At 52.8% G+C, this 26,180-nt stretch overlaps 1 protein-coding gene across 1 annotated transcript in view; it reads right to left on the bottom strand.

Annotated features, from left to right (window-relative positions):
- The window catches only part of STAG2 (STAG2 cohesin complex component), a 283,462-nt gene that overhangs the window by 61,686 nt on the left and 195,596 nt on the right, over positions 1 to 26,180 (bottom strand). Inside the window, exons 21-23 of the mRNA XM_075323911.1 lie at positions 6,109 to 6,179; positions 1,852 to 1,939; positions 1,691 to 1,771 (exon numbers count right to left, since the gene is read on the bottom strand). Coding sequence (XP_075180026.1) covers positions 1,691 to 1,771; positions 1,852 to 1,939; positions 6,109 to 6,179 — 240 coding nt within the window. The remainder of the gene's footprint in view (positions 1 to 1,690; positions 1,772 to 1,851; positions 1,940 to 6,108; positions 6,180 to 26,180) is intronic.

Below are 26,180 nucleotides of genomic sequence, written 5' to 3'. Positions count from 1 at the left end.
GAGAGCACCCTCAGGATCAGAGCCCTGAGCTGCAACCTTCGCCTCATCCTCCAGGGAGTCCTCATGCTGAGACCCTGAGCAGCGTGATGAAGTGGATGAAGGTCCCCAGCGAGCCCGCTTAGACGGTCTGTGACTGCGGTCCGAGTCCTCCCCGTGGGACCTATGTGTCACCTCAGGAGCAGTTTGCTGCTCCAACCGAGGGGGGCCTGGGGTCAATGATTCAACAGTGCCCGGGGCCTGTGTTACCGGTCTGGACTGCAAAGCTTCAAGTATCTTAGCAGACCATTTGTCCATAGACTGAGCCATGGATTGTGAAAGGGACTCAGAAAGTTTCTCAGCCAACACTGCAAACTCTGTCCCTGCCACCTGGACAGTGGCAGCCGGTGGTTCTACCTGAGCCGAGGGTCCCACCAGTGCCTGAGGCTCCGGCTGAGTGAGTGTCACAGGGGCCGAGCATTGCACACAATGAGGGTAGATGGAACCTGCAGGTAACATAGCCGCACAAGAGGTACAAGTTGCAAAATAAGCCTGTGCCTTGGCACCCTTGCTTTTTGCAGACGACATGCTGTTATCTCCTCTTAGCAAACAGTGAGGGTATATAGCTAAGCAAATACTGCAGCCGAGCAGAGCAAATGTATACCCAATATGGATATATATATATATATATATATATACACTGCGGCACCCAGGGGGGCCAGCACCTGTAACAGGTGCGGCTTACCGACCGCGCTCAGCGGTTGTGTGTCCACCAGATTCCCTGCCTGGGCCTCCCAGAGTTGTGGAGCTCTATGTGAAGTTCTCCTCCGGCAGCAGCGATGATAACAATGGCTGCCAGCGTTCTGAGAGGAGGAGGGAGCCGTGGCCGTGCCTCAGAAAGTGCGGGAATCTGGTGCCCCACGGTGCTCAGTGAGGGGGGAGGAGGATACTAAGTATGCTCCAGCCCTCACCGCTGACGTTCAGTCTAGCGTCCCGCCCGTGCCCCTGACTGGCAGGCCCGGGCGCGGGAATATGCGGTACTAGGCCGCAAAAGCCGGGGACTCTATTTATAAGCGCGGCCGGCAAACAGGCGCGGTCGGCGCGGTAGTCCCGGCGACCCCAAACACAGAGCAGCTGCTGCAGCGTCCGATCCACAGGCGCTCTATGCGCCGTCCCCAAGGGGACACAGAGTACCTCAGAGAAGCAGGGCCTGTCCCTGATGACATCCAGTCTCCTGTCCGTCAGGTTCCCACAGGGGCTGCGGAGGGAGCCCGGTCCCAGTGCCTGGTGACCGGTTAGGATCCCACTTCTCCCAGAGCCCCTAAGGGATGGGGAAGGATAACGGCATGTGGCTCCAGCCTTTGTACCCGCAATGGGTACCTCAACCTTAACAGCACCGCCGACCAAAGACGAGAAGGGAGCATGCCGGGGGCCCTGGGGCCCTCTTGTCTTCCATCCGATAAAGTCAGCAGCTGCTGCTGACTAAAATGTGGAGCTTGCGTGAATGTGTGCCTCCTTCAACACAAAGCATAAGACTGATGGGCCCGTGATGCACGGGAGGGTGTATAGCAGAGGGGAGGGGTTACACTTTTTAAAGTGTAATAACTTTGTGTGGCCTCCGGAAGCAGAAGCTATACACCCAATTTTCTGGGTCTCCCAATGGAGCGACAAAGAAAAAATAGACCGGGGTGAGGGGACACAAATTAGGACGTACCTTCGTTGAGCCAGACTCTGATATCTTTGCTAGTTGCCAAAGAATGACATAATGGGTACACTGTAAAGCGTGGATGACAATCTGCAACAGAAGAGGAGATGATGATGGTACTGAAGAATCGTTTCATGAAAAAAAATAACCAAAAAGTGTAATAAACTTACCTGCTCCGGCATGTCTCCGTTTTCAATGCCAGTTTTTAGTAGCTTGTAATTGCTGCTGAATAAGTCCCACCGGGAAAGATCGTGTGCACTGAAAAGCACAAGAAGTTCTGTCAATATTTTTCTCTAAGTTTTCAAAACTTTAATAATAAAACCCTCAAACCCCCAAAAAGACCCACCTTTAATATGCAGTACTATCAAAAGAGAAAAATGGGCGACGCTGGTATGTGTGAAGTGACAGCGAAGATCCCTCACAGTGTGGGCGATAGGAGGACTCACACGTCTGCAGTCACAGAGTGACACAAAGTGACTGCAGACCTGTGAATATAGAGTGACTATAGAACGGACAACACCTTTAAGACTGGCATTTTGTACGCTGGTCCTGACAGAGGGAACGCTGAAGTGAAAAGCAGCTAATTTATCGAGAGGCGCACAAATTAGGCACATCTTACAACTGCCGAGTGCCAAGTAGGTTACCCCCCAGTGACGGATTTGCGCACATTGCTAGTGGAATTAAACCCTTCCCAAAATGGACAATTTCTGTTTTTTCCTGCCCATCTTCCCAGAGCGATAACTATTTTTCTGTCCACATACGTATATGAGGGTTTGTTTTTTGCGGTTCTTGAATGGTTTCCATTTACGGTGATTAACAAGAGAGTTATCTATATATATATAATTGCGTCTGTCTGTCTGTCTGTCTGTCTGTGTCTGTCATGCTCCAAAATTGTGTCCTTACGGTGACACAAAGCTGATTGGCCGCTGGGCTCGCCATGGCCCCGCCCCCCCCCCCCCACACGGATTGGCCTCTCGCCCCGGCTCTCTGCAGGCCCCGCCCCCCTCACGCAATGCACGCTCGCTCTGGCCCAACTGACACGGAGCTCCGACTCCCAGGTGAGTACACACACACACACACACACACACATCAGATCACACTCACTCTCACACACACCTCACACATCACATCCACACACTCACAACATCCTGGGATATCGCTTGCTTCTACACCGGCTCCGTCACGATCCCAGCAGCGCCAGACATAACCTTGCGATGCTGGGATCTTGACGGAGCCCGTGAACGCTGGTAACCATTATACACGTCGGGTAACTAAGGTCCCTTGGTTACCCGATGTGTATCATAGTTACCAGTGTACACCGGCTCCGTCACGATCCCAGCAGCGCCAGACATAACCTTGCGATGCTGGGATCTTGACGGAGCCCGTGAACGCTGGTAACCATTATACACATCGGGTAACTAAGGTCCCTTGGTTACCCGATGTGTATCATAGTTACCAGTGTACACCGGCTCCCGGTACACATGTGCAGGGAGCCGGCATTATACTCCTCTCCCCCCAGGACTACTCCTCCTATTACAGTCCTCCTATTATACTCCTCTCTGAGTATAATAGGAGAACTATTATAGCATGGGGGATGTAGCACGATGGGGGGTGCGCAGCATGGGGGATGTAGCACGATGGGGGGTGCGCAGCATGGGGGATGTAGCACGATGGGGGGTGCGCAGCATGGGGGATGTAGCACGATTGGGTGCGCAGCATGGGGGATGTAGCACGATGGGGGGGGGTGCGCAGCATGGGGGATGTAGCACGATGGGGAGTGCGCAGCATGGGGGATGTAGCACGATGGGGAGTGCGCAGCATGGGGGATGTAGCACGATGGGGAGTGCGCAGCATGGGGGATGTAGCACGATGGGGAGTGCGCAGCATGGGGGATGTAGCACGATGGGGAGTGCGCAGCATGGGGGATGTAGCACGATGGGGAGTGCGCAGCATGGGGGATGTAGCACGATGGGGAGTGCGCAGCATGGGGGATGTAGCACGATGGGGAGTGCGCAGCATGGGGGATGTAGCACGATGGGGAGTGCGCAGCATGGGGGATGTAGCACGATGGGGAGTGCGCAGCATGGGGAATGTAGCACGATGGGGAGTGCGCAGCATGGGGGATGTAGCACGATGGGGAGTGCGCAGCATGGGGGATGTAGCACGATGGGGAGTGCGCAGCATGGGGGATGTAGCACGATGGGGAGTGCGCAGCATGGGGGATGTAGCACGATGGGGAGTGCGCAGCATGGCAGATGGAGCACGATGGCGGGTGCGCAGCATGGGGGATGTAGCACGATGGGGAGTGCACAGCATGGGGGATGTAGCACGATGGGGGGTGCGCAGCATGGGGGATGTAGCACGATGGGGAATGTGCAGCATAGGGGATGGGGCATGATGGGGGGTGCGCAGCATGGGGGATGGAGCACGATGGGAGGTGCACACCTCCCCCCAACACACACAGGGAACCACAAACACCGCCATACACAGACACCCACACACACAGACAACGCTGCACACACACAACACCCAACACACAAACACCGCGGCATACATAAATATACGCACATACCGCACAACACACACATTGCACAAAACATACCTCCCCCCCAAAACACACCACACCCACACAAACCGCGCAACACACACACACACACACACACACACACACACACACCGCGACAGACACACAGCGCTCCACAAACAACGCAACACACATACAACACGGCTCTCACCCCCCGCCACACCCAGACAACACCCAGAACATGTACAGCGCCCTACACAAACACTTGGTAACTACACACAACAACATCTATATATATCTATATCTATAACAAAAATCATACATGAACTACACAATACGTAAATTCTAGAATACCCGATGCGTAGAATCGGGCCACCTTCTAGTTGTTTATATTTTGATAGATTGGACAATTCTTAACACGGCAATAACGTGTATTTATTACCTTTTTTTTTTTTTTTTTTAAAGATGAGATTGTCTGATTGCTTGAGCTATATTCAGCAATACCACGGTATTGCTGAAAATAGGAAAAATCATGGTTTCTTGTCCGGCCACAGGCAGGGTTTCAAGGGGCTCTGTACTGACAAGCACAGAGGTCAACAGACCCCCGGCTGTCATAACACATCAGCGACTCGTGGTCATGTCATGGGAGCACAATTGTGTCCCCCTATGCCAGGGCACTCTTAATGCCGCTGTCAGAGCTGGACATTGGCATTTAACAGGTTATTTCGATTCCACCAATATTGTTAGAGACAGGTTCTGGCTGTAACACTCCGCCATGACTGCGGGGTTTGGGACAAGCTCAGCCCGTGAGCTCGATCCATATACCAGATACCAACTTGTGCCCTACATGCAAGGTGGATGTTGATAAGGAGTATTCCCATCTCCAAGATCCTATCCCAGTATGTAGTAGATGTAGTAATATATTATATTATTATTATTATTATTATTATTATTAATAATAATAATAATAATAATAGATTCCTCTAATTAGTAATGTAGTATAGTTCTCCTGATTAGCCAAGTCTTTAACATCACGTGCAGAGCATTACAGTAGTTTAGGTATCCATGGTTATACCCACGAGCAACTAATTGTCACTATATGCGTGGACCATGGACACCTATACTGCCCTGCACACAAGGTAAGGGACATAGCTAATCAGGAGAACTATACATTTATAATTGGAGGTATTTGCTAATAATAATATTACACCTACTACATATTGTGATGAGACAGCAAAACAGCTAAAATACCACTAAAATGTTGCAAACTTTCTGGGTGGCCCAACTTTGGCCTGTCAATGTGCTTCACACGAAAACTCGTGAAAACCCCGTGATGAATTCAGCCAGCTCCAACAATGCAGTAAAATTCTAATATTGTTGTTTTTGGGTTTTTTTTTAATAATCCACAGACGGACACTCTTTTAAAAAAAAACCTGATGGTTTTCGGACCAGTTTTCTTTTTATTGTACAAGTGTTTTGTTTTTTTGATCTGCTGTGGATTGTTGAATAAACTCATAACGGGATGTTACTGGATGGCTGGAGCTGGATGCCTTACTGTCTTCCATTGCTGCACACAGAGCGTGTGATCCGTGCACATGATACTGAGCTGGCGAGGCTTTCCTTACAGCATTCAGCCAGTCAATACAGCCTAGGAGAGAATATATTTTGGTAAACCTGAGACATGCAGGAACCAGCGCTTGATTTGCCCAGTAATCAGAGCCCAGTTAGGGCAGGAAGGCACAGAATGTTTGCATGTCCCACTAGTCACTAAAACACAGTGATGAGTGAAGGCGGTTAATTTCCAGGGTGAAGAGTAACCAGTCATTTGTGCTTTGTTTACACACAGATTATTTGTGACTTATGCTTTAGAAGTGAGTAAAGGTGTGCAGTGGAGAAAACATACTTGTGGAAAGCCGTTATCCGCTTGAGAGTAGATAGCACTTGATATGCGTCATCCTCATCGGGTTCTTCTTCCTAGAAATGATCATTGCAGAAAACAAGCATTTTAATTTCATCTTGTGATTTTCTAGCAAACTAAAGGCTTACCAGAAAATCATTATTAGCTAGGCAATGGTTTCTGCGTCATAAATTGCTTCATACCCATAGCTGTACCTGCAGTGTACATACAGTGCCCTAAAAGAAGGGAATTTTGTTACTTACCGTAAATTCCTTTTCTTCTAGCTCTTATTGGGAGACCCAGACGATTGATTGGGGTATAGCTACTGCCCTCTGGAGGCCACACAAAGCACTACATTAAAAGTGCAAGGCCCCTCCCCCTCTGGCTATACCCCCCCGTGGTATCACGGGTTCTCCAGTTTTAGTGCCAAAGCAAGAAGGAGGAAGCCAATAACTGGTTTAAACAAATTAACTCCGAATAACATCGGAGAACTGAAAAACCGTTCAACATGAACAACATGTGTACCCGCAAACAACAAAAAAACATCCCGAAGGACAACAGGGCGGGTGCTGGGTCTCCCAATAAGAGCTAGAAGAAAAGGAATTTACGGTAAGTAACAAAATTCCCTTCTTCTTCAGCGCTCTATTGGGAGACCCAGACGATTGGGACGTCCAAAAGCTGTCCCTGGGTGGGTAAATAAATACCTCATGTTAGAGCTGCAAAACAGCCCTCCCCTACGGGGGTGTCACTGCCGCCTGCAGGACTCTTCTACCTAAGCTGGCATCCGCCGAAGCATAGGTATGCACCTGATAATGCTTGGTGAAAGTGTGCAGACTGGACCAGGTAGCTGCCTGGCACACCTGTTGAGCCGAAGCCTGGTGACGTAATGCCCAGGACGCACCCACGGCTCTGGTGGAGTGGGCTTTTAGCCCTGAAGGAACCGGAAGCCCCGCAGAACGGTAGGCCTCTAGAATTGGTTCTTTGATCCATCGAGCCAGGGTGGCTTTAGAAGCCTGCAACCCCTTGCGCGGACCAGCGACAAGGACGAAAAGTGCATCGGCACGGCGTATAGGCGCCGTGCGGGAAATGTAGATTCTGAGTGCTCTCACCAGATCTAGCAAACGTAAGGCCTTTTCATACCGGTGAACCGGATGAGGGCAAAAAGAAGGCAAGGAAATATCCTGATTAAGATGAAAAGAGGATACGACCTTAGGGAGAAACTCCGGAATGGGGCGCAGCACCACCTTGTCCTGGTGGAACACCAGGAAGGGAGCCTTAGATGACAGAGCTGCCAGCTCAGACACTCGCCGAAGCGATGTGATTGCAACAAGAAACGCCACTTTCTGCGACAGCCGAGAAAAGGAAACTTCCTTCAGAGGCTCGAAGGGCGGCTTCTGGAGAGCAACTAGTACCCTGTTCAGATCCCATGGATCTAACGGTCGCTTGTACGGGGGCACAATATGACAGACCCCCTGCAGGAACGTGCGCACCTTAGGAAGACGTGCTAGACGCTTCTGAAAAAACACGGATAGTGCCGAAACTTGCCCTTTAAGGGAGCTAAGCGACAAGCCCTTTTCTAACCCCGATTGCAGGAAGGAAAGAAACTTGGGCAATGCAAATGGCCAGGGAGACACTCCCTGAGCAGAGCACCAGGACAAGAAAATCTTCCACGTTCTGTGGTAGATCTTAGCCGAATTCGACTTTCTAGCTTGTCTCATTGTGGCAATGACTCCCTGAGATAATCCAGCAGATGCTAGGATCCAGGACTCAATGGCCACACAGTCAGGTTCAGGGCCGCAGAATTCTGATGGAAAAACGGCCCTTGGGACAGTAAGTCTGGTCGGTCTGGCAGTGACCACGGTCGACCGATCGTGAGATGCCACAGATCCGGATACCACGACCTCCTCGGCCAGTCTGGAGCGACGAGTATGACGCGGCTGCACTCGGATCTGATCTTGCGTAGCACTCTGGGCAAGAGCGCCAGAGGCGGAAACACGTATGGGAGCTGAAACTGCGACCAATCTTGAACCAAGGCGTCTGCCGCCAGAGCTCTTTGATCGCGCGACCTCGCCATGAATGCCGGGACCTTGTTGTTGTGCCGGGATGCCATTAGGTCGACGTCCGGCACTCCCCAGCGGCGACAGATTTCCTGAAACACGTCCGGGTGAAGGGACCATTCCCCTGCGTCCATGCCCTGGCGACTGAGGAAGTCTGCTTCCCAGTTTTCTACGCCTGGGATGTGAACCGCGGATATGGTGGATGCTCTGTCCTCCACCCACATTAGAATGCGCCGGACTTCTTGAAAGGCTTGCCGACTGCGCGTCCCTCCTTGGTGGTTGATGTATGCCACCGCTGTGGAGTTGTCCGATTGGATTCGGATCTGCTTTCCTTCCAGCCACTGTTGGAAGGCCAGTAGAGCAAGATACACTGCTCTGATCTCCAGAACATTGATCTGAAGGGTGGACTCCTGCGGAGTCCACGTCCCCTGAGCCCTGTGGTGGAGAAATACTGCTCCCCACCCTGACAGACTCGCATCTGTCGTGACTACTGCCCAGGATGGGGGCAGGAAGGATCTTCCCTGAGACAATGATGTGGGAAGGAGCCACCATTGTAGAGAGTCTTTGGCCGTCTGGGAAAGCGAGACTTTCCTGTCCAGGGACGTTGACTTCCCGTCCCATTGGCGGAGAATGTCCCATTGAAGTGGGCGCAGATGAAACTGCGCAAAGGGAACTGCTTCCATGGCTGCCACCATCTTCCCTAGGAAATGCATAAGGCGCCGCAAGGGATGCAACTGGCCCTGCAGGAGAGATTGCACCCCTGTCTGTAGTGACCGCTGCTTGTCCAGCGGAAGCTTCACTATCGCTGCTAGAGTATGAAACTCCATGCCAAGATACGTTAGTGACTGAGTCGGTGATAGGATCGACTTTGGAAAGTTGATGATCCATCCGAAAGACTGTAGAGTCTCCAGCGTAGCATTCAGGCTGAGTTGGCATGCCTCCTGAGAGGGAGCTTTGACCAATAAGTCGTCTAGATAAGGAATCACCGAGTGTCCCTGAGAGTGCAAGACTGCTACCACCGCTGCCATGACCTTGGTGAAGACCCGTGGGGCTGTCGCCAGACCAAATGGAAGAGCTACGAACTGAAAATGGTCGTTTCCTATCACAAAACGTAGAAAACGTTGATGTTCTGTAGCAATTGGCACGTGGAGATAAGCATCTTTGATGTCTATTGAGGCAAGGAAGTCTCCTCTGGACATTGAGGCAATGACAGAGCGGAGGGTTTCCATCCGGAACCTCCTGGCGTGCACATGTTTGTTGAGCCGTTTTAGGTCCAGAACAGGACGGAACGAGCCGTCCTTTTTTGGAACCACAAAGAGATTGGAGTAAAACCCTTGCCCTTGTTCCTGAGGAGGGACTGGGATAACCACTCCTTCCGCTTTTAGGGAATCCACCGCCTGCAGCAGAGCATCTGCTCGGTCTGGACGTGGGGAGGTTCTGAAGAACCGAGCTGGAGGACGAGAATTGAACTCGATTCTGTACCCGCGAGACAAAATGTCCGTCACCCACCGGTCTTTGACCTGTGACATCCAAATGCCGGAAAAGCGGGAGAGCCTGCCCCCGACCGGCGATGCGGAGGGGGGGGGCTGGAAGTCATGAGGTAGCCGCTTTGGAAGCGGTACCTCCATTTGCTTTCTTGGGGCGTGTGTGAGTCCGCCACGAATCTGCGTTTCTTTGCGTCCTCTGAGTCCCTTTGGACGAGGTAAATGGTGTCTTGCCCGAACCTCGAAAGGACTGAAACCTCTGCTGCCACTTTTTCTGCTGAGGTTTGGGTGTTCTGGGTTGTGGTAAAGAGGAGTCTTTACCCTTGGACTGCTTAATGATGTCAGCCAATGGCTCGCCAAACAGTCTCTCTCTAGACAAAGGCAAACTGGTTAAACATTTTTTGGAACCAGCATCTGCTTTCCAGTCCTTTAACCACAAGGCTCTGCGCAAAACTACCGAATTGGCGGACGCCATTGAGGTGCGACTGGTAGATTCTAGGACCGCATTGATAGCGTAAGACGCAAACGCCGACATCTGCGTGGTAAGGTGCGCCACTTGCGGCACTGCTGGATGCATGATAGCATCCACTTTTGCTAAGCCAGCTGAAATAGCCTGGAGTGCCCATACGGCTGCGAATGCCGGAGCAAACGACGCGCCGATAGCTTCATAGACAGATTTTAACCAAAGGTCCATCTGTCTGTCATTGGCATCTTTAAGTGAAGCGCCATCCTCCACTGCAACTATGGATCTAGCTGCAAGTTTGGAAATCGGGGGGTCTACCTTTGGACACTGTGTCCAGCGCTTGACCACCTCAGGGGGGAAAGGGAAACGCGTATCTTTAGATCGTTTAGAGAAACGCCTTTCTGGGTGAGCGTCGTGCTTCTGGATTGATTCTCTGAAGTCAGAGTGATCTAACAAAGCACTCAATTTACGCTTGGGATAAAGGAAACGAAACTTTTCCTGCTCCGCAGCCGCCTCTTCTGCTGAAGGGGCTGGGGGAGAAATATCCAGCAGCCTATTGATGGCTGAGATAAGGTCGTCTACCATGGCATCCCCATCCGGGGTATCCAGGTTGAGAGGGGTTCCAGGAGTGGATTCCTGATCACTCTCATCAGACACATCACAGGGAGACTGATTGCGCTGAGACCCTGAGCAGTGTGAAGACGTCGAGGGTCTTTCCCAGCGAGCTCGCTTAGGGTGGCTGGGGCCATCATCTGAGTCATAATCCTCGGCCTGTGAAGCCGGGGACCCCCCTGTGGGCTGGATACATTCCAAGTAAGGGGGACCTGAGGACAGAGGCCTCGCCGTGCCCAGAGACTGAGCCCCATGCATAGATTGCAAGGTCTCAAGGATTTTTGCCATAGATACAGACATATCTGCAAAAACTGCAAAGTCCGTCCCTGTCACCGGGGCAGAACTTACAAGCGTCTCAGCCTGGGTCGCTACCTCTCCTGACTCCGGCTGGCGAAGCAGCACCGGGTCGGAGCATAGCACACAATGGGGGTCATCAGAGCCTGCTGGTAGATTAGCCCCACATGCAGCACACGCAGTATACACAGCCCTTTTTGCCTTGGCCGCCTTGCGTTTTGAGGATGACATGTTGCTGCTTCCACAGAGCGATCTGGGATATGCAGCCAGAAGCGCACCTCACAGTGCAAGAAATACAATATCTATATAACTGTATCCAGTACACTGATACACAGTGAGGCACTAGAGGGACCAGCACAGAAAAATCGCTTACCGCCCGCTTAAAAAGCGGGTGTGTGGTCGCCAGATAGCCCCTAGTCCAGGTCTCCCAGAGCCTTGCGTCCTTCCTCCAGCCAGGCATGCATGTAATGGCTGCCGGCGTCTCGAGAGAGGAAGGGGGGCGGGCCCTGGGCGTTCCTGGCCAAGAGCGGGAAGCCTGCTTCCCTCTGTGCCAAGTGAGAGGGCTGGAGCATGTAAATCAGGCTCCAGCCCTCGTCGCTGCTTGCGAACAGCGTCTCTCCCCTACCCTGAATGACAGGGTGGGGGCGGGAACGAAACGGAGCTGCCGGCGTCCTAGGCCCAAAAAGCCGGGGACTAAAGTTATAACCGCCGCCGCCGTAAAAGCGCGGGCGGCGGATCCCCGGCGCACCACAAGTCACAGCAGCGCCGCCCGGTCCAGAGGGGGTCGGCGCTGCGTTCCCAAACACAAACAATCCCCCAGTAATCTGTAGGGACACCAACTCCACGTTGCGGTCCCCGGCGCACTATAACACCCAGCCAGCCCGGAGTGTGTCTGTGCCTGCCGGGGACACAGAGTACCTGTAAGATGCAGGGCCCTGTCCCTGATCGTACTCCTGCTCCGAATCCAACAGGTTCTAATGGGTCTGTGGATGGAGCCCGGCATCAGAGCTGAGAGGCCGGCAGGATCCCACTTCCACAGAGCCCTACAAGGGGATGTGGAAGGAAAACAGCATGTCAGGCTCCAGCCCTGTACCAGCAATAGGTACCTCAACCTTACAACACCATCCAGGGGTGAGAAGGGAGCATGCTGGGAACACTATATGTGTCCTCTTTTCTTCCATCCGACATAGTCAGCAGCTACTGCTGACTAAAATCTGTGGAGCTATGCATGGAATGTCTGACCTCCTTCGCACACAAAGCTAAAACTGGAGAACCCGTGATACCACGGGGGGGTATAGCCAGAGGGGGAGGGGCCTTGCACTTTTAATGTAGTGCTTTGTGTGGCCTCCAGAGGGCAGTAGCTATACCCCAATCGTCTGGGTCTCCCAATAGAGCGCTGAAGAAAAAGGTTATTCAAACTTAAATGCATTCAATTTTGATTTTGCCTGACATACCAACAACAAGAAGTAGAAGATATTTGTGAAGGGTTAAGAAACTGATAAATCTGAAAGTTGTGACGTGCATGTGTGCCGCCCCCGTGCCGGCAGCCTGCCGCTGCTCAGATCCGGACCTTCCAGTGGGTGGCTCGAGGGTCTCCGGACACAGGGGGTCCTACAGACACTCCGAATGAAAAGGGTGGGGGATGGTAGATGTAGGATGTATATGTACAGGCTGAGCCATATTAGGTTCGTGACGCCACCCCCGGGATGTGGTGAGGTTGGACGCCACCGCTGCAGTTACGGGGCACCAGGGGGAGATGTTATGCAGCAAGTTGTTAACCGCTCCGTGGGCAGGGATGGTGGCCCCGGGGCCCGTTGGGGTTTGGTACATGGAGATGGGTGACCATAGGGTGTTGGTGTACTCACTATGAAAGAAACACACGAGTCTCTGGTAAACCAAGGTGATGGTGGTCAGTGCCCGCAGCCGGCTGCGTTCTGGTCCCCCACTCGGCTGGTGGTCTCTGTCTTTCTCCTGCACCTTTTTAGAAAGGTGGACTGCCTGTGCCTGCAACTTCAGGACTCCGCTCCCGGCTGGATGTGGCCTAAGGAGCCCTTGCCAGCAGACGCTGGCCCGTGGGATCTCTGAGCCTTGGCGGTGGCCTTTTATCCCCCTTGGTGGGCTGTTGTCTTCTAATAGGGACTTTGGATGGGACAGGACCTCTAGTCCCGGCCTCAATCGGTGAATTAACCAGTTCCAGTAGCTTCTGGACTTGGCTTCAGGGTCCAAGTACCCCCCCTGTGTGCTACGGTTTCCGAGTCGGTTCCCCGGGTCGGTACCGGCGGGCCACTACCCTGTCCCAGTCCACCTTGGTTCCACCGAGCAGTCTTCCCGGCTCCTGCAGACGGAATCTGCCATCTGCCTCCTAGCCAATGGCACCAGGGCTCCTACCCTGGAACTGTTCAATCTGGGGTATTCGCCTCTGCTGGAGCTGCACCCAGCTCCGGCCCACACTCCTCTCCAACTTGAACTCCAAAACGCAACTCCTTGTTTTCCCGCTCCAGGCTGTCTAGACTCCTTGGTGGGAGTCTTCCAACCGCCTGGTTCCGCCTCCTGGTGTGTCCATCTAGCCCTGAGGGGGGTGACTAGGATTTAAAGGTTGTCTGCTGTTACCTGTGAGGGAACGTGTTGTGCAGGGGCCTATTTGTGACTACCTGGCCCGGCCAGGGCGTCACATGCGCAGTCAGTCCCTATGAGTCAGTATTTTGTAGGACCACCTTTGCCTGCAATTACTGCTGCAAATCTTTTGGGGGAGGTCTCTACCAACTCTGCACATCTAGAGGTTGAAATTTTGCTCATTCGTCTTTGCACACTTGTTCTAGCTCAGTGAGATTGGATGGAGACTTCTGTGAGCAGCAATCATCAAGTCCGGTCACAGATTCTCAACGGGATTTAGGTCTGGACTGTGACTGGGCCATTCACACACGAGTATGCTTTGATCTACACAATCCATTATATCTCTGACAGCATGTTTACATAGTCTACATCCCTCTACTGTATGAACCCCCACATAGCCCCTATATATAGTGTAAACCCATCAAATAGTCCCCTATATACAGAATAAGTTCCCACATACTGTATATAGTGGCTAGGTAGAGACTTATACTGAATATAGGGGCTAAGCCCCCACATAGCTGCTATATACAGTATGACGCTCACATAGTCCCCTATATACAGCGTGTGCACCTCCATAGCCTCAATATATTCAGTATGTGCCCTCACATAGTGGTCCTATATACAGACACATGACATACACACATTTATCATTTCCGTTCCCCCAGTGCCACGTGGTGCACTAACTCTCCTCATAACAGACACAATGATGTGACGTCATTGCGCCTGCTGTTTCAGTTGAAGACACTGATTAATAGTATAAGGAGTCAACAGCTACGTCCTACACCAATGTATTCACCGCTATCACCGCTAGTGATAACAGGACATGCATGCTGACGGTTGAGAGGACATGTTGCGGCCCATAGGTCTCGGTTTTCAGCTCTTCAGCTGTCTCAGTCCACCTGCGAGACTGAAACAGCCATAGCACCAGATGCGGCAGGCGGGCCGCACTTTGCTCAGGTCTGTGGAAAGATGGTCATATAAATTACTGATTCAGGGGGGCTGAATAAAAACGCACATCCCAATTTTCAGGTTTGAATTTTTTAAATATTTAGAAAGAAGGGAATTTTGTTTACTTACCGTAAATTCCTTTTCTTCTAGCTCCAATTGGGAGACCCAGACAATTGGGTGTATAGCTATGCCTCCGGAGGCCACACAAAGTATTACACTAAAAGTGTAAAGCCCCTCCCCTTCAGCCTATACACCCCCCGTACTGCTACGGGCTCATCAGTTTTGGTGCAAAAGCCAGAAGGAGGAAAAAATTATAAACTGGTTTAAAGTAAATTCAATCCGAAGGAATATCGGAGAAACTGAAACCATTTAACATGAACAACATGTGTATACAAAAACAGGGGCGGGTGCTGGGTCTCCCAATTGGAGCTAGAAGAAAAGGAATTTACGGTAAGTAAACAAAATTCCCTTCTTCTTTGTCGCTCCTAATTGGGAGACCCAGACAATTGGGACGTCCAAAAGCAGTCCCTGGGTGGGTAAATAATACCTCATAATAGAGCCGTAACGGCTCCGTCCTACAGGTGGGCAACTGCCGCCTGAAGGACTCGCCTACCTAGGCTGGCATCTGCCGAAGCATAGGTATGCACCTGATAGTGTTTCGTGAAAGTGTGCAGGCTCGACCAGGTAGCTGCCTGACACACCTGCTGAGCCGTAGCCTGGTGTCGCAAGGCCCAGGACGCTCCCACGGCCCTGGTAGAATGGGCCTTCAGTCCTGAGGGAACCGGAAGCCCCGAGGAACGGTAAGCTTCGAGAATTGGTTCCTTGATCCACCGAGCCAGGGTTGATTTGGAAGCTTGTGTCCCTTTACGCTGGCCAGCGACAAGGACAAAGAGTGCATCGGAGCGGCGCAGGGGCGCCGTACGAGAAATGTAGAGTCTGAGTGCTCTCACCAGATCTAACAAGTGCAAATCCTTTTCACATTGGTGAACTGGATGAGGACAAAACGAGGGTAAGGAGATGTCCTGATTGAGATGAAAAGGGGATACCACCTTAGGGAGGAAATCTTGGCGGACGTTGGTTTCCTAGCCTGTCTCATAGTGGCAATGACCTCTTGAGATAATCCTGAAGACGCTAGGATCCAGGACTCAATGGCCACACAGTCAGGTTGAGGGCCGCAGAATTCAGATGGAAAAACGGCCCTTGAGATAGCAAATCTGGTCGGTCTGGCAGTGCCCACGGTTGGCCGACCGTGAGATGCCACAGATCCGGGTACCACGACCTCCTCGGCCAGTCTGGAGCGACGAGGATGGCGCGGCGGCAGTCGGCCCTTATCTTGCGTAACACTCTGGGCAACAGAGCCAGAGGAGGAAACACATAAGGAAGCTGAAACTGCGACCAATCCTGAACTAAGGCGTCTGCCGCCAGAGCTCTGTGATCTTGAGATCGAGCCATGAATGTTGGGACCTTGTTGTTGTGCCGTGACGCCATTAGGTCGACGTCCGGCATCCCCCAGCGGCAACAGATCTCCTGAAACACGTCCGGGTGAAGGGACCATTCCCCTGCGTCCATGCCCTGGCGACTGAGAAAGTCTGCTTCCCAGTTTTCTACGCCCGGGATGTGAACTGCGGATATGGTGGATGCTGTGGCTTCCACCCACAGCAGAATCCGCCGGACTTCCTGGAAGGCTTGCCGACTGCGTGCCCCACCTTGGTGGTTGATGTAAGCCACCGCTGTGGAGTTGTCCGACTGAATTCGGATCTGCTTGCCTTCCAGCCACTGCTGGAACGCTTTTAGGGCAAGATACACTGCCCTGATCTCCCGAACATTGATCTGAAGTGAGGACTCTTGCTGAGTCCACGTACCCTGAGCCCTGTGGTGGAGAAAAACTGCTCCCCACCCTGACAGGCTCGCGTCCGTCGTGACCACCGCCCAGGATGGGGGTAGGAAGGATTTTCCTTTCGATAATGAGGTGGGAAGAAGCCACCACCGAAGGGAAGCTTTGGTTGCTTGAGAGAGGGAGACGTTCCTGTCTAGGGACGTCGGCCTCCTGTCCCACTTGCGTAGGATGTCCCACTGAAGAGGACGCAGGTGAAACTGCGCGAAAGGGACTGCTTCCATTGCTGCCACCATCTTCCCCAGAAAGTGCATGAGGCGCCTCAAGGGGTGTGACCGACCTTGAAGGAGAGATTGTACCCCTGTCTGTAGTGAACGCTGTTTGTCCAGCGGAAGCTTCACTATCGCTGGAAGAGTATGAAACTCCATGCCAAGATATGTCAGTGATTGGACCGGTGTCAGATTTGACTTTGGAAAATTGATGATCCACCCGAAACTCTGGAGAATCTCCAGAGTAACGTTGAGGCTGTGTTGGCATGCCTCTTGAGAGGGTGCCTTGACCAGCAGATCGTCTAAGTAAGGTATCACTGAGTGACCCTGAGAGTGGAGGACCGCAACTACTGTAGCCATGACCTTGGTGAAAACCCTTGGGGCTGTCGCCAGGCCGAACGGAAGTGCCGCGAACTGAAGGTGTTCGTCTCCTATGGCGAAGCGCAAGAAGCGCTGATGCTCTGGAGCAATTGGTACGTGGAGATAAGCATCCTTGATATCGATCGATGCTAGGAAATCTCCTTGGGACATTGAGGCGATGACGGAGCGGAGGGATTCCATCCGGAACCGCCTGGTCCTTACGTGTTTGTTGAGCAGTTTTAGGTCCAAAACAGGACGGAAGGACCCGTCCTTCTTTGGAACCACAAACAGGTTGGAGTAGAAACCGTGACCCTGTTGCTGAAGAGTAACCGGGACCACCACTCCTTCTGCCTTCAGAATGCCCACCGCCTGCAGAAGAGCCTCGGCTCGCTCGGGAGGCGGAGATGTTCTGAAGAATCGAGTCGGAGGACGAGAGCTGAACTCTATCCTGTAACCGTGAGACAAAATGTCTCTCACCCAACGGTCTTTTACTTGTGGCAGCCAGGTGTCGCAAAAGCGGGAGAGCCTGCCACCGACCGAGGATGCGGTGTGAGGAGGCCGTAAGTCATGAGGAAGCCGCCTTGGTAGCGGCACCTCCGGCGGTCTTTTTAGGGCGTGATTTAGACCGCCATGCGTCGGAGTTCCTCTGATCCTTCTGAGGCCTTTTGAACGAGGAGAATTGGGACCTGCCCGTACCCCGAAAGGACCGAAACCTCGACTGTCCCCTCCTCTGTTGGGGTGTTTTTGGTTTGGCCTGGGGTAAGGATGTTTCCTTTCCCTTGGATTGTTTGATGATTTCATCCAATCTCTCACCAAACAAACGGTCGCCAGAAAATGGCAATCCAGTTAAGCACTTTTTGGAAGCCGAATCTGCCTTCCATTCCCGCAGCCACAAGGCCCTGCGTATTGCCACCGAATTGACGGCTGCAACCGCCGTACGGGTCGCAGAGTCCAGGACAGCATTAATAGCGTAGGACGCAAATGCCGACGTTTGAGAGGTTATGGACGCCACCTGCGGCGCAGACGTACGTGTGAGTGCGTCAATTTGCGCCTGACCAGCTGAGATAGCTTGGAGTGCCCATACGGCTGCGAATGCTGGAGCAAAAGACGCGCCGATAGCTTCATAGATGGATTTCAACCAGAGCTCCATCTGTCTGTCAGTGGCATCCTTGAGTGAAGCTCCATCTTCCACTGCAACTATGGATCTAGCCGCCAGTCTGGAGATTGGAGGATCCACCTTGGGACACTGAGCCCAGCCCTTGACCACGTCAGGGGGAAAAGGGTAACGTGTATCCTTAAGGCGCTTGGAAAAACGCTTATCTGGATAAGCTCGGTGTTTCTGGACTGCCTCTCTGAAGTCAGAGTGGTCCAGAAACATACTCTTTGTACGCTTGGGAAACCTGAAACGGAATTTCTCCTGCTGAGAAGCTGACTCCTCCACAGGAGGAGCTGAGGGAGAAATATTCAACATTTCATTGATGGACGCAATAAGATCATTCACTATGGCGTCCCCATCAGGAGTATCAAGGTTGAGAGCGGCTTCAGGGTCAGAATCCTGATCAGCTACCTCCGCTTCATCATACAGAGAGTCCTCTCGCTGAGACCCTGAACATTGTGATGATGTCGAGGGAATTTCATAGCGAGCTCGCTTAGTCGGTCTGGGGCTGCGGTCCGTGTCAGAGACCTCACCCTGGGATCCATGAGACACCCCAGGAAGACATTGCTGTTCCAACTGAGGGGGACCAGGGTGCAATGATTGCACAGTGCCCATGGCTTGAGATGCCGGCCTGGACTGCAAGGCTTCTAATATCTTAGCCATAGTCTCAGAAAGTCTTTCAGTAAAAATTGCAAACTCCGTCCCTGTCACCTGGACAGTGTTAACAGGTGGTTCTCCCTGGGCCACCCCTAGCAGAGGCTCTGGCTGAGCAAGTGCCACAGGGGCCGGGCATTGCACACAATGAGGGTCAGTGGAACCTGCCGGCAGTATAGCCGTACATGCTGCACAGGCAGCATAGTAAGTCAGTGCCTTGGCACCCTTGCTATTTGTGGACGACATGCTGTTGTCTCCTCTGAGCAATACAGGAGGGTATATAGCCACAAATCAACAGTGCACCCTACAGTGTAAAGTATAGACTATAATCATATAAACTATAAATACACTTCTGCACTAGTGGGGCCAGCACCACAGGTGCTGCTTACCGCCTGCGCAAAGCGTTTGTGTGGGCACCAGAATTCCTGCCTGGGTCTCTTTGAGCTTGTCTCTCCTCTCCAGCGTTAGCAGAGCTGAGAGGAATGGCTGCCAGCGTCCTGGGGAGAGGAGGGAGCCGTGGGCGTGACCCAGAAAAGTGCGGGAACTGGTGCCCCACTGTGCAGAGTGAGGGGGGTGGAGTATGCAAAGCATGATCCAGCCCTCAGTGCTGCCGACCTGTACAGCGTCCCGCCCTTCCCCTGACTGGCAGGGCTGGGGGCGGGAAGAAAGACACAAACACACTCAGCGACGCTGAAGTGTATAGTGGCACAAATGCAGCCAGCGCTGCTGTCCCCGGTGCACTAGCACACCCAGCAATGCTGGAGTGTTGCTGTGCGCGGTCCCCACGGGGACACAGAGTACCTCCAAGTAGCAGGGCCATGTCCCTGAACGATACTCGGCTCCTATCCAGCAGGGTCCTCAGGAGCTGTGGATGGAGCACGGTCTCCTGTGCCTGGAGACCGATGGGATCCCACTTCACCCAGAGCCCCAATTGAGGGATGGGGAAGGAAAGCAGCATGTGGGCTCCAGCCTCCGTACCCGCAATGGATACCTCAACCTTAACAACACCGCCGACAAGAGTGGGGTGAGAAGGGAGCATGCTGAGGGCCCTGTCATGGGCCCTCTTTTCTTCCATCCGACATAGTCAGCAGCTGCTGCTGACTAAGCTGTGGAGCTATGCTGTGCATGTCTGCCTCCTTCGCACAAAGCATAAAAACTGATGAGCCCGTAGCAGTACGGGGGGTGTATAGGCTGAAGGGGAGGGGCTTTACACTTTTAGTGTAATACTTTGTGTGGCCTCCGGAGGCATAGCTATACACCCAATTGTCTGGGTCTCCCAATTAGGAGCGACAAAGAAACTATATATCGTTTCCTTTACACTTGACAAATACTTCCAGTTCTCGTCCCCTGTACCTGTATAAATTCTCACCGACTGGTTCATGCAGCTGCTTTTGAATCCCCTATTAAATCGATGGCTGGACCATATATGACAAGCTTTTCTCCCCCCATTCACCTTTTGTGTCTCCCCTATTTCCTCATAGACTAAGCTTACGAGCAGGGCCCTCACTCCTCCAGGTATCAGAATTTAGTTATTTTGTATTGTCTCATATTGTCTGTACATGTCCCCTCTGAATTGTAAAGCGCTGCGGAATATGTTGGTGCTATAGAAATAAAGAAGGGAATTTTGTTTACTTACCGTAAATTCCTTTTCTTCTAGCTCCTATTGGGAGACCCAGACAATTGGGTGTATAGCTTCTGCCTCCGGAGGCCACACAAAGTATTACACTTTAAAAAGTGTAACCCCTCCCCTCTGCCTATACACCCCCCCGTGCATCACGGGCTCCTCAATTTTGGTGCAAAAGCAGGAAGGAGGAAACTTATAAATTGGTCTAAGGTAAATTCAATCCGAAGGATGTTCGGAGAACTTAAAAACATGAACCAAAAGAACAATTCAACATGAACAACATGTGTACACAAAAGAACAACAGCCCGAAGGGAACAGGGGCGGGTGCTGGGTCTCCCAATAGGAGCTAGAAGAAAAGGAATTTACGGTAAGTAAACAAAATTCCCTTCTTCTTTGTCGCTCCATTGGGAGACCCAGACAATTGGGACGTCCAAAAGCAGTCCCTGGGTGGGTAAAAGAATACCCTGATAAAAAGAGCCAACAACGGCCCTCCTCTTACAGGTGGGCAACCGCCGCCTGAAGGACTAGCCTACCTAGACTGGCATCCGCCGAAGCATAGGTATGCACCTGATAGTGTTTTGTAAAAGTGTGCAGACTAGACCACGTAGCTGCCTGACACACCTGCTGAGCCGTCGCCCGGTGCCGCAATGCCCAGGACGCACCCACGGCTCTGGTAGAATGGGCTTTCAGCCCTGAAGGAATCGGAAGCCCAGAAGAACGGTAGGCTTCAAAAATCGGTTCCTTGATCCACCGAGCCAAGGTTGACCTGGAAGCCTGCGACCCCTTACGCTGGCCAGCGACAAGGACAAAGAGCGCATCAGAACGGCGCAGTGGCGCCGTGCGAGACACGTAGATCCGGAGTGCTCTCACTAGATCTAACAAATGCAAATCCTTTTCACATTAGTGAATTGGATGAGGGCAAAATGAAGGTAAGGAAATATCCTGATTGAGATGAAAAGGGAACACCACTTTGGGGAGAAAGTCCGGGACCGGACGCAGAACCACCTTATCCTGGTGAAATACCAGGAAGGGGGCTTTGCATGACAGCGCTGCAAGCTCTGACACTCTTCGGAGTGATGTGACTGCCACTAGAAATGCCACCTTCTGCGAAAGACGTGATAGAGAGACATCCCGCAACGGCTCAAAAGGCGGTTTCTGAAGAGCCCGTAGAACCCTGTTGAGATCTCAGGGTTCCAGCGGACGCTTGTAAGGTGGAACTATGTGGCAAGCTCCCTGCAGGAACGTGTGGACCTGCGGAAGCCTGGCTAGACGCTTTTGAAAAAACACGGAAAGCGCCGAGACTTGTCCCTTGAGAGAGCCGAGAGACAAACCCTTGTCCATTCCGGATTGAAGGAAGGAAAGAAACGTGGGTAAGGCAAACGGCCAGGGGGTAAACCCCTTATCAGAGCACCAGGCTAAGAAGATCCTCCAAGCCCTGTGATAGATCTTGGCTGACGTTGGTTTCCTGGCCTGTCTCATAGTGGCAATGACCTCTTGAGATAACCCTGAGGACGCTAGGAGCCAGGACTCAATGGCCACACAGTCAGGTTGAGGGCCGCAGAATTCAGATGGAAAAATGGCCCTTGAGACAGCAAGTCTGGTCGGTCTGGGAGCGCCCACGGTTGACCCACCGTGAGGTGCCACAGGTCCGGGTACCACGACCTCCTCGGCCAGTCTGGAGCAACGAGGATGGCGCGGCGGCAGTCGGACCTGATCTTGCGCAACACTCTGGGCAGCATTGCCAGAGGAGGGAATACATAAGGCAGTCGAAACTGCGACCAATCCTGAACTAAGGCGTCCGCCGCCAGAGCTCTGTGATCCTGAGACCGTGCCATGAATGCCGGGACTTTGTTGTTGTGCCGAGACGCCATAAGATCGACGTCCGGCGTTCCCCAGCGGCAACAGATCTCTTGAAACACGTCCGGGTGAAGAGACCATTCCCCTGCGTCCATGCCCTGGCGACTGAGAAAGTCTGCTTCCCAGTTTTCTACGCCTGGGATGTGAACCGCGGAGATGGTGGAGGCTGTGGCCTCCGCCCACAGCAGAATCCGCCGACCTTCTTGGAAGGCTTGACGACTGCGAGTGCCGCCCTGGTGGTTGATGTACGCGACCGCCGTGGCGTTGTCCGACTGTATGCGGATCTGCCTGCCCTCCAGCCACCGATGGAACGCTTTTAGGGCTAGATACACTGCCCTTATCTCCAGAACATTGATCTGAAGGGAGGACTCTGTCGGAGACCAGGTTCCCTGAGCCTTGTGGTGGAGAAAAACCGCTCCCCACCCTGACAGACTCGCGTCCGTCGTGACCACAGCGAACGCTGTTTGTCCAGCGGTAGCTTGACTATCGCTGAGAGAGTGTGAAACTCCATCCCGAGGTAAGTCAGTGATTGGGTCGGAGTCAATTTTGACTTTGGGAAATTGATGATCCACCCGAACCTCTGGAGAGTCTCCAGAGCCACGGTCAGACTGTGTTGACATGCCACCCGGGAGGGTGCCTTGACTAGGAGATCGTCTAAGTAAGGGATCACCGAGTGGCCCTGAGAGTGTAGGACCGCCACCACGGATGCCATGACCTTGGTTCGCTCGGGGGGTGGAGATGTTCTGAAAAAACGAGTCGGAGGACGAGAGCTGAACTCTATCCTGTAACCGTGAGACAGAATGTCCCTCACCCATCGGTCTTGGACATGTGGCCACCAGGCGTCGCAAAAGCGGGAGAGCCTGCCACCGACCGAGGATGCGGTTTGGGGAGGCCGAAAGTCATGAGGAGGCCGCCTCGGAGACGGTGCCTCCGGCGGTCTTTGGAGGACGTGACTTAGACCGCCATGCAGAAGAGTTTCTCTGGCTCTTCTGTGGCCTGTTGGACGATGAGGATTGGGACCTGGCTGAGGGCCGAAAGGACCGAAACCTCGCTTGAATTTTTCGTTGCTGAGGTCTTTGGTTTGGGCTGGGGTAAGGACGAGTCCTTTCCCTTGGATTGCTTAATAATTTCATCCAATTGTTCGCCAAACAATCGGTCGCCAGAAAAGGGCAAACCGGTCAAGAACTTCTTGGAAGCAGAGTCTGCCTTCCATTCGCGTAGCCACATGGCCCTGCGGACTGCCACCGAATTGGCGGATGCTACCGCTGTACGGCTAGCCGAGTCCAGGACAGCATTCATGGCGTAGGATGAAAATACCGACGCCTGAGACGTTAAAGACGCTACTTGCGGAGCAGAGGTACGGGTGACCGCATTAATCTCAGACAGACAAGCTGAGATAGCCTGGAGTGCCCACACTGCTGCAAAGGCTGGGGCAAAGGACGCGCCTATGGCTTCATAGATGGATTTCATTAGGAGCTCTGCCTGTCCGTGGCATCCTTGAGCGTTGAACCGTCAGCCACTGCTACTACGGATCTAGCCGCCAATCTAGAGACTGGAGGATCCACCTTGGGACACTGAGCCCAACCCTTAACTACGTCAGAGGGGAAGGGGTAACGTGTGTCATTAAGGCGTTTAGTAAAGCGCTTGTCCGGGAAAGCCCTGTGCTTCTGGACAGCATCTCTGAAGTTCGAGTGATCGAAGAAAAAACTCCGAGTACGTTTGGGAAACCTAAATTGGTGCTTCTCCTGCTGTGCTGCCGACTCCTCTATAGGTAGAGTTGGGGGAGAAAGATCTAGCACCTGGTTGATGGACGCTATAAGGTCATTTACTATGGCGTCCCCTTCAGGTGTATCAAGATTGAGAGCAACGTCAGGGTCAGAGTCCTGGGCTGCGACCTCCGCCTCATCCTCTAGAGAGTCCTCAAGCTGAGACCCCGAACAGCGTGATTAAGTCGGGGAAGATTCTAAGCGAGCCCACTTAGCCGGTCTGGGACTGCGGTCCGTGCCGGAGTCCTCCACGTAATAACTAGAGGCCACCCCAGGAGCACGCTTCGTCGCAGACCGAGAGGGGCCTGGGGGCGATCCCGCAGTGCCCGGGGCCTGTGTAAGGGCCGGTCTGGGCTGCAAAGCTTCTAGTATCTTAGCAGACCATTTGTCCATAGACTGAGCCATGGATTGTGAAAGTGACTCAGAGTTTCTCAGCAAAAGCTGCAAACTCTGTCCCTGCCGCCTGGACAGGGGAAGCCGGCGGTTCTACCTGGGCCGAGGGTCCCACCAGTGCCCCAGGCTCCGGCTGAGCGAGTGCCACATGGCCCGAGCATTGCTCACAGTGAGGTTAGGTGGAACCTGCAGGTAGCATAGCCGCACAAGAGGTACAGGTTGCAAAATAACCCTGTGTCTTGGCACCCTTGCTCCTTGTGAACGACATGCTGTAGTCTCCCAGGAGAGTGATCACTGAGGGATATATAGCCACAAGCTAACAGTACAGCCGAACCGAGAAAATGTATACAAATATAATATATATATATATATATATATACAGTTCAGCACTCTAGGGGGCCCAGCACCGGTGGGAAGAAGCCACCTGGCTTACCGACCGCTCAAGCAGTGTGTGGCCACCAGATTCCCTGCCTTGGGTCTCCCAGAGGTGCTGCCAGAAGTCCTCCACCGGCAGAATGTGCTTAAAACATGGCTGTCGGCGTTCACAGGGGAGGAGGGAGCCGTGGGCGTAACTACAAAAGTGCGGGAATCTGGTGCCCCAGAGTGAATAGTGAGGGGGGCGGAGGACAGCCAAGTGTGCTCCAGCCCTCACTGTCGGCGTCAGACCGACCGTCCCGCCCTTCCCCCTGACTGGCAGGCCCGGGGGCGGGAGTTTAAGGCACTAGGCCGCAAAAGCCGGGGACTAAAGTTAAAACCGCGGCCGGCAAGCAGGCGTGGTCGGCGCGGTAGTCCCGGTCTCATACCAACACCGCAGTCGCTGCAGCGTCTGAGGTCAAGGTGCTCCATGCACCGTCCCCAAGGGGACACAGAGTACCTGTAGATGCAGGGCCTGTCCCTGATGATACTCAGTCTCCTGTCCGTCAGAATCCCACAGGGGCTGCGGAGGGAGCCCGGTCCCAGTGCCTGGATGACCGGATAGGATCCCACTTCTCCCAGAGCCCCTAAGGGATGGGGAAGGAAAACGGCATGTGGCTCCGGCCTGTGTACCCGCAATGGGTACCTCAAGCTTAACAACACCGCCGACTTAGTGGGGTGAGAAGGGAGCATGCCGGGAGCCCTGTTAGGGCCCTCTTTTCTTCCATCCGATATAATCAGCAGCTGCTGCTGACTAAAATGGGAGCATGAGTGCATGTGTGCCTCCTTCAACACAAAGCATAAAACTGAGGACCCCGTGATGCACGGGGGGGGTGTATAGGCAGAGGGGAGGGGTTACACTTTTTAAAGTGTAATACTTTGTGTGGCCTCCGGAGGCAGAAGCTATACACCCAATTGTCTGGGTCTCCCAATGGAGCGACAAAGAAACTTATTATTATTTGCAATTTAGTGTTGGTATGTCACATAAAATCCCAATAAAATACATTTGTGGGTGTAACATGAAAAAAATGTAGAAAAGGGTCATTGGGTATGATTACTTGTTCAAGGCACTGTATAATACTACTGATGAAATCAAGGTCAGGAAAGAAGTTTGCCAAGTTCATGGGTTTTCAAAAAGCATGTTCATCCTCCAAATTCCCCCTCAGAGGTTGTGTGGTGAGGAAAATCTGACTCAAGACCTTGATCTACTTACTGGTGGGTAGGTCCTTGCGATAGTACATGTATCACATATAAACGTGGAAGCTTATGAGTGTTATCGC

The sequence above is a fragment of the Anomaloglossus baeobatrachus genome, chromosome 9, assembly GCF_048569485.1.
Source record: "Anomaloglossus baeobatrachus isolate aAnoBae1 chromosome 9, aAnoBae1.hap1, whole genome shotgun sequence".
In the NCBI taxonomy this organism is placed as follows: domain Eukaryota; kingdom Metazoa; phylum Chordata; class Amphibia; order Anura; family Aromobatidae; genus Anomaloglossus; species Anomaloglossus baeobatrachus.
This window is presented reverse-complemented; position numbering and strand designations above follow the sequence as displayed.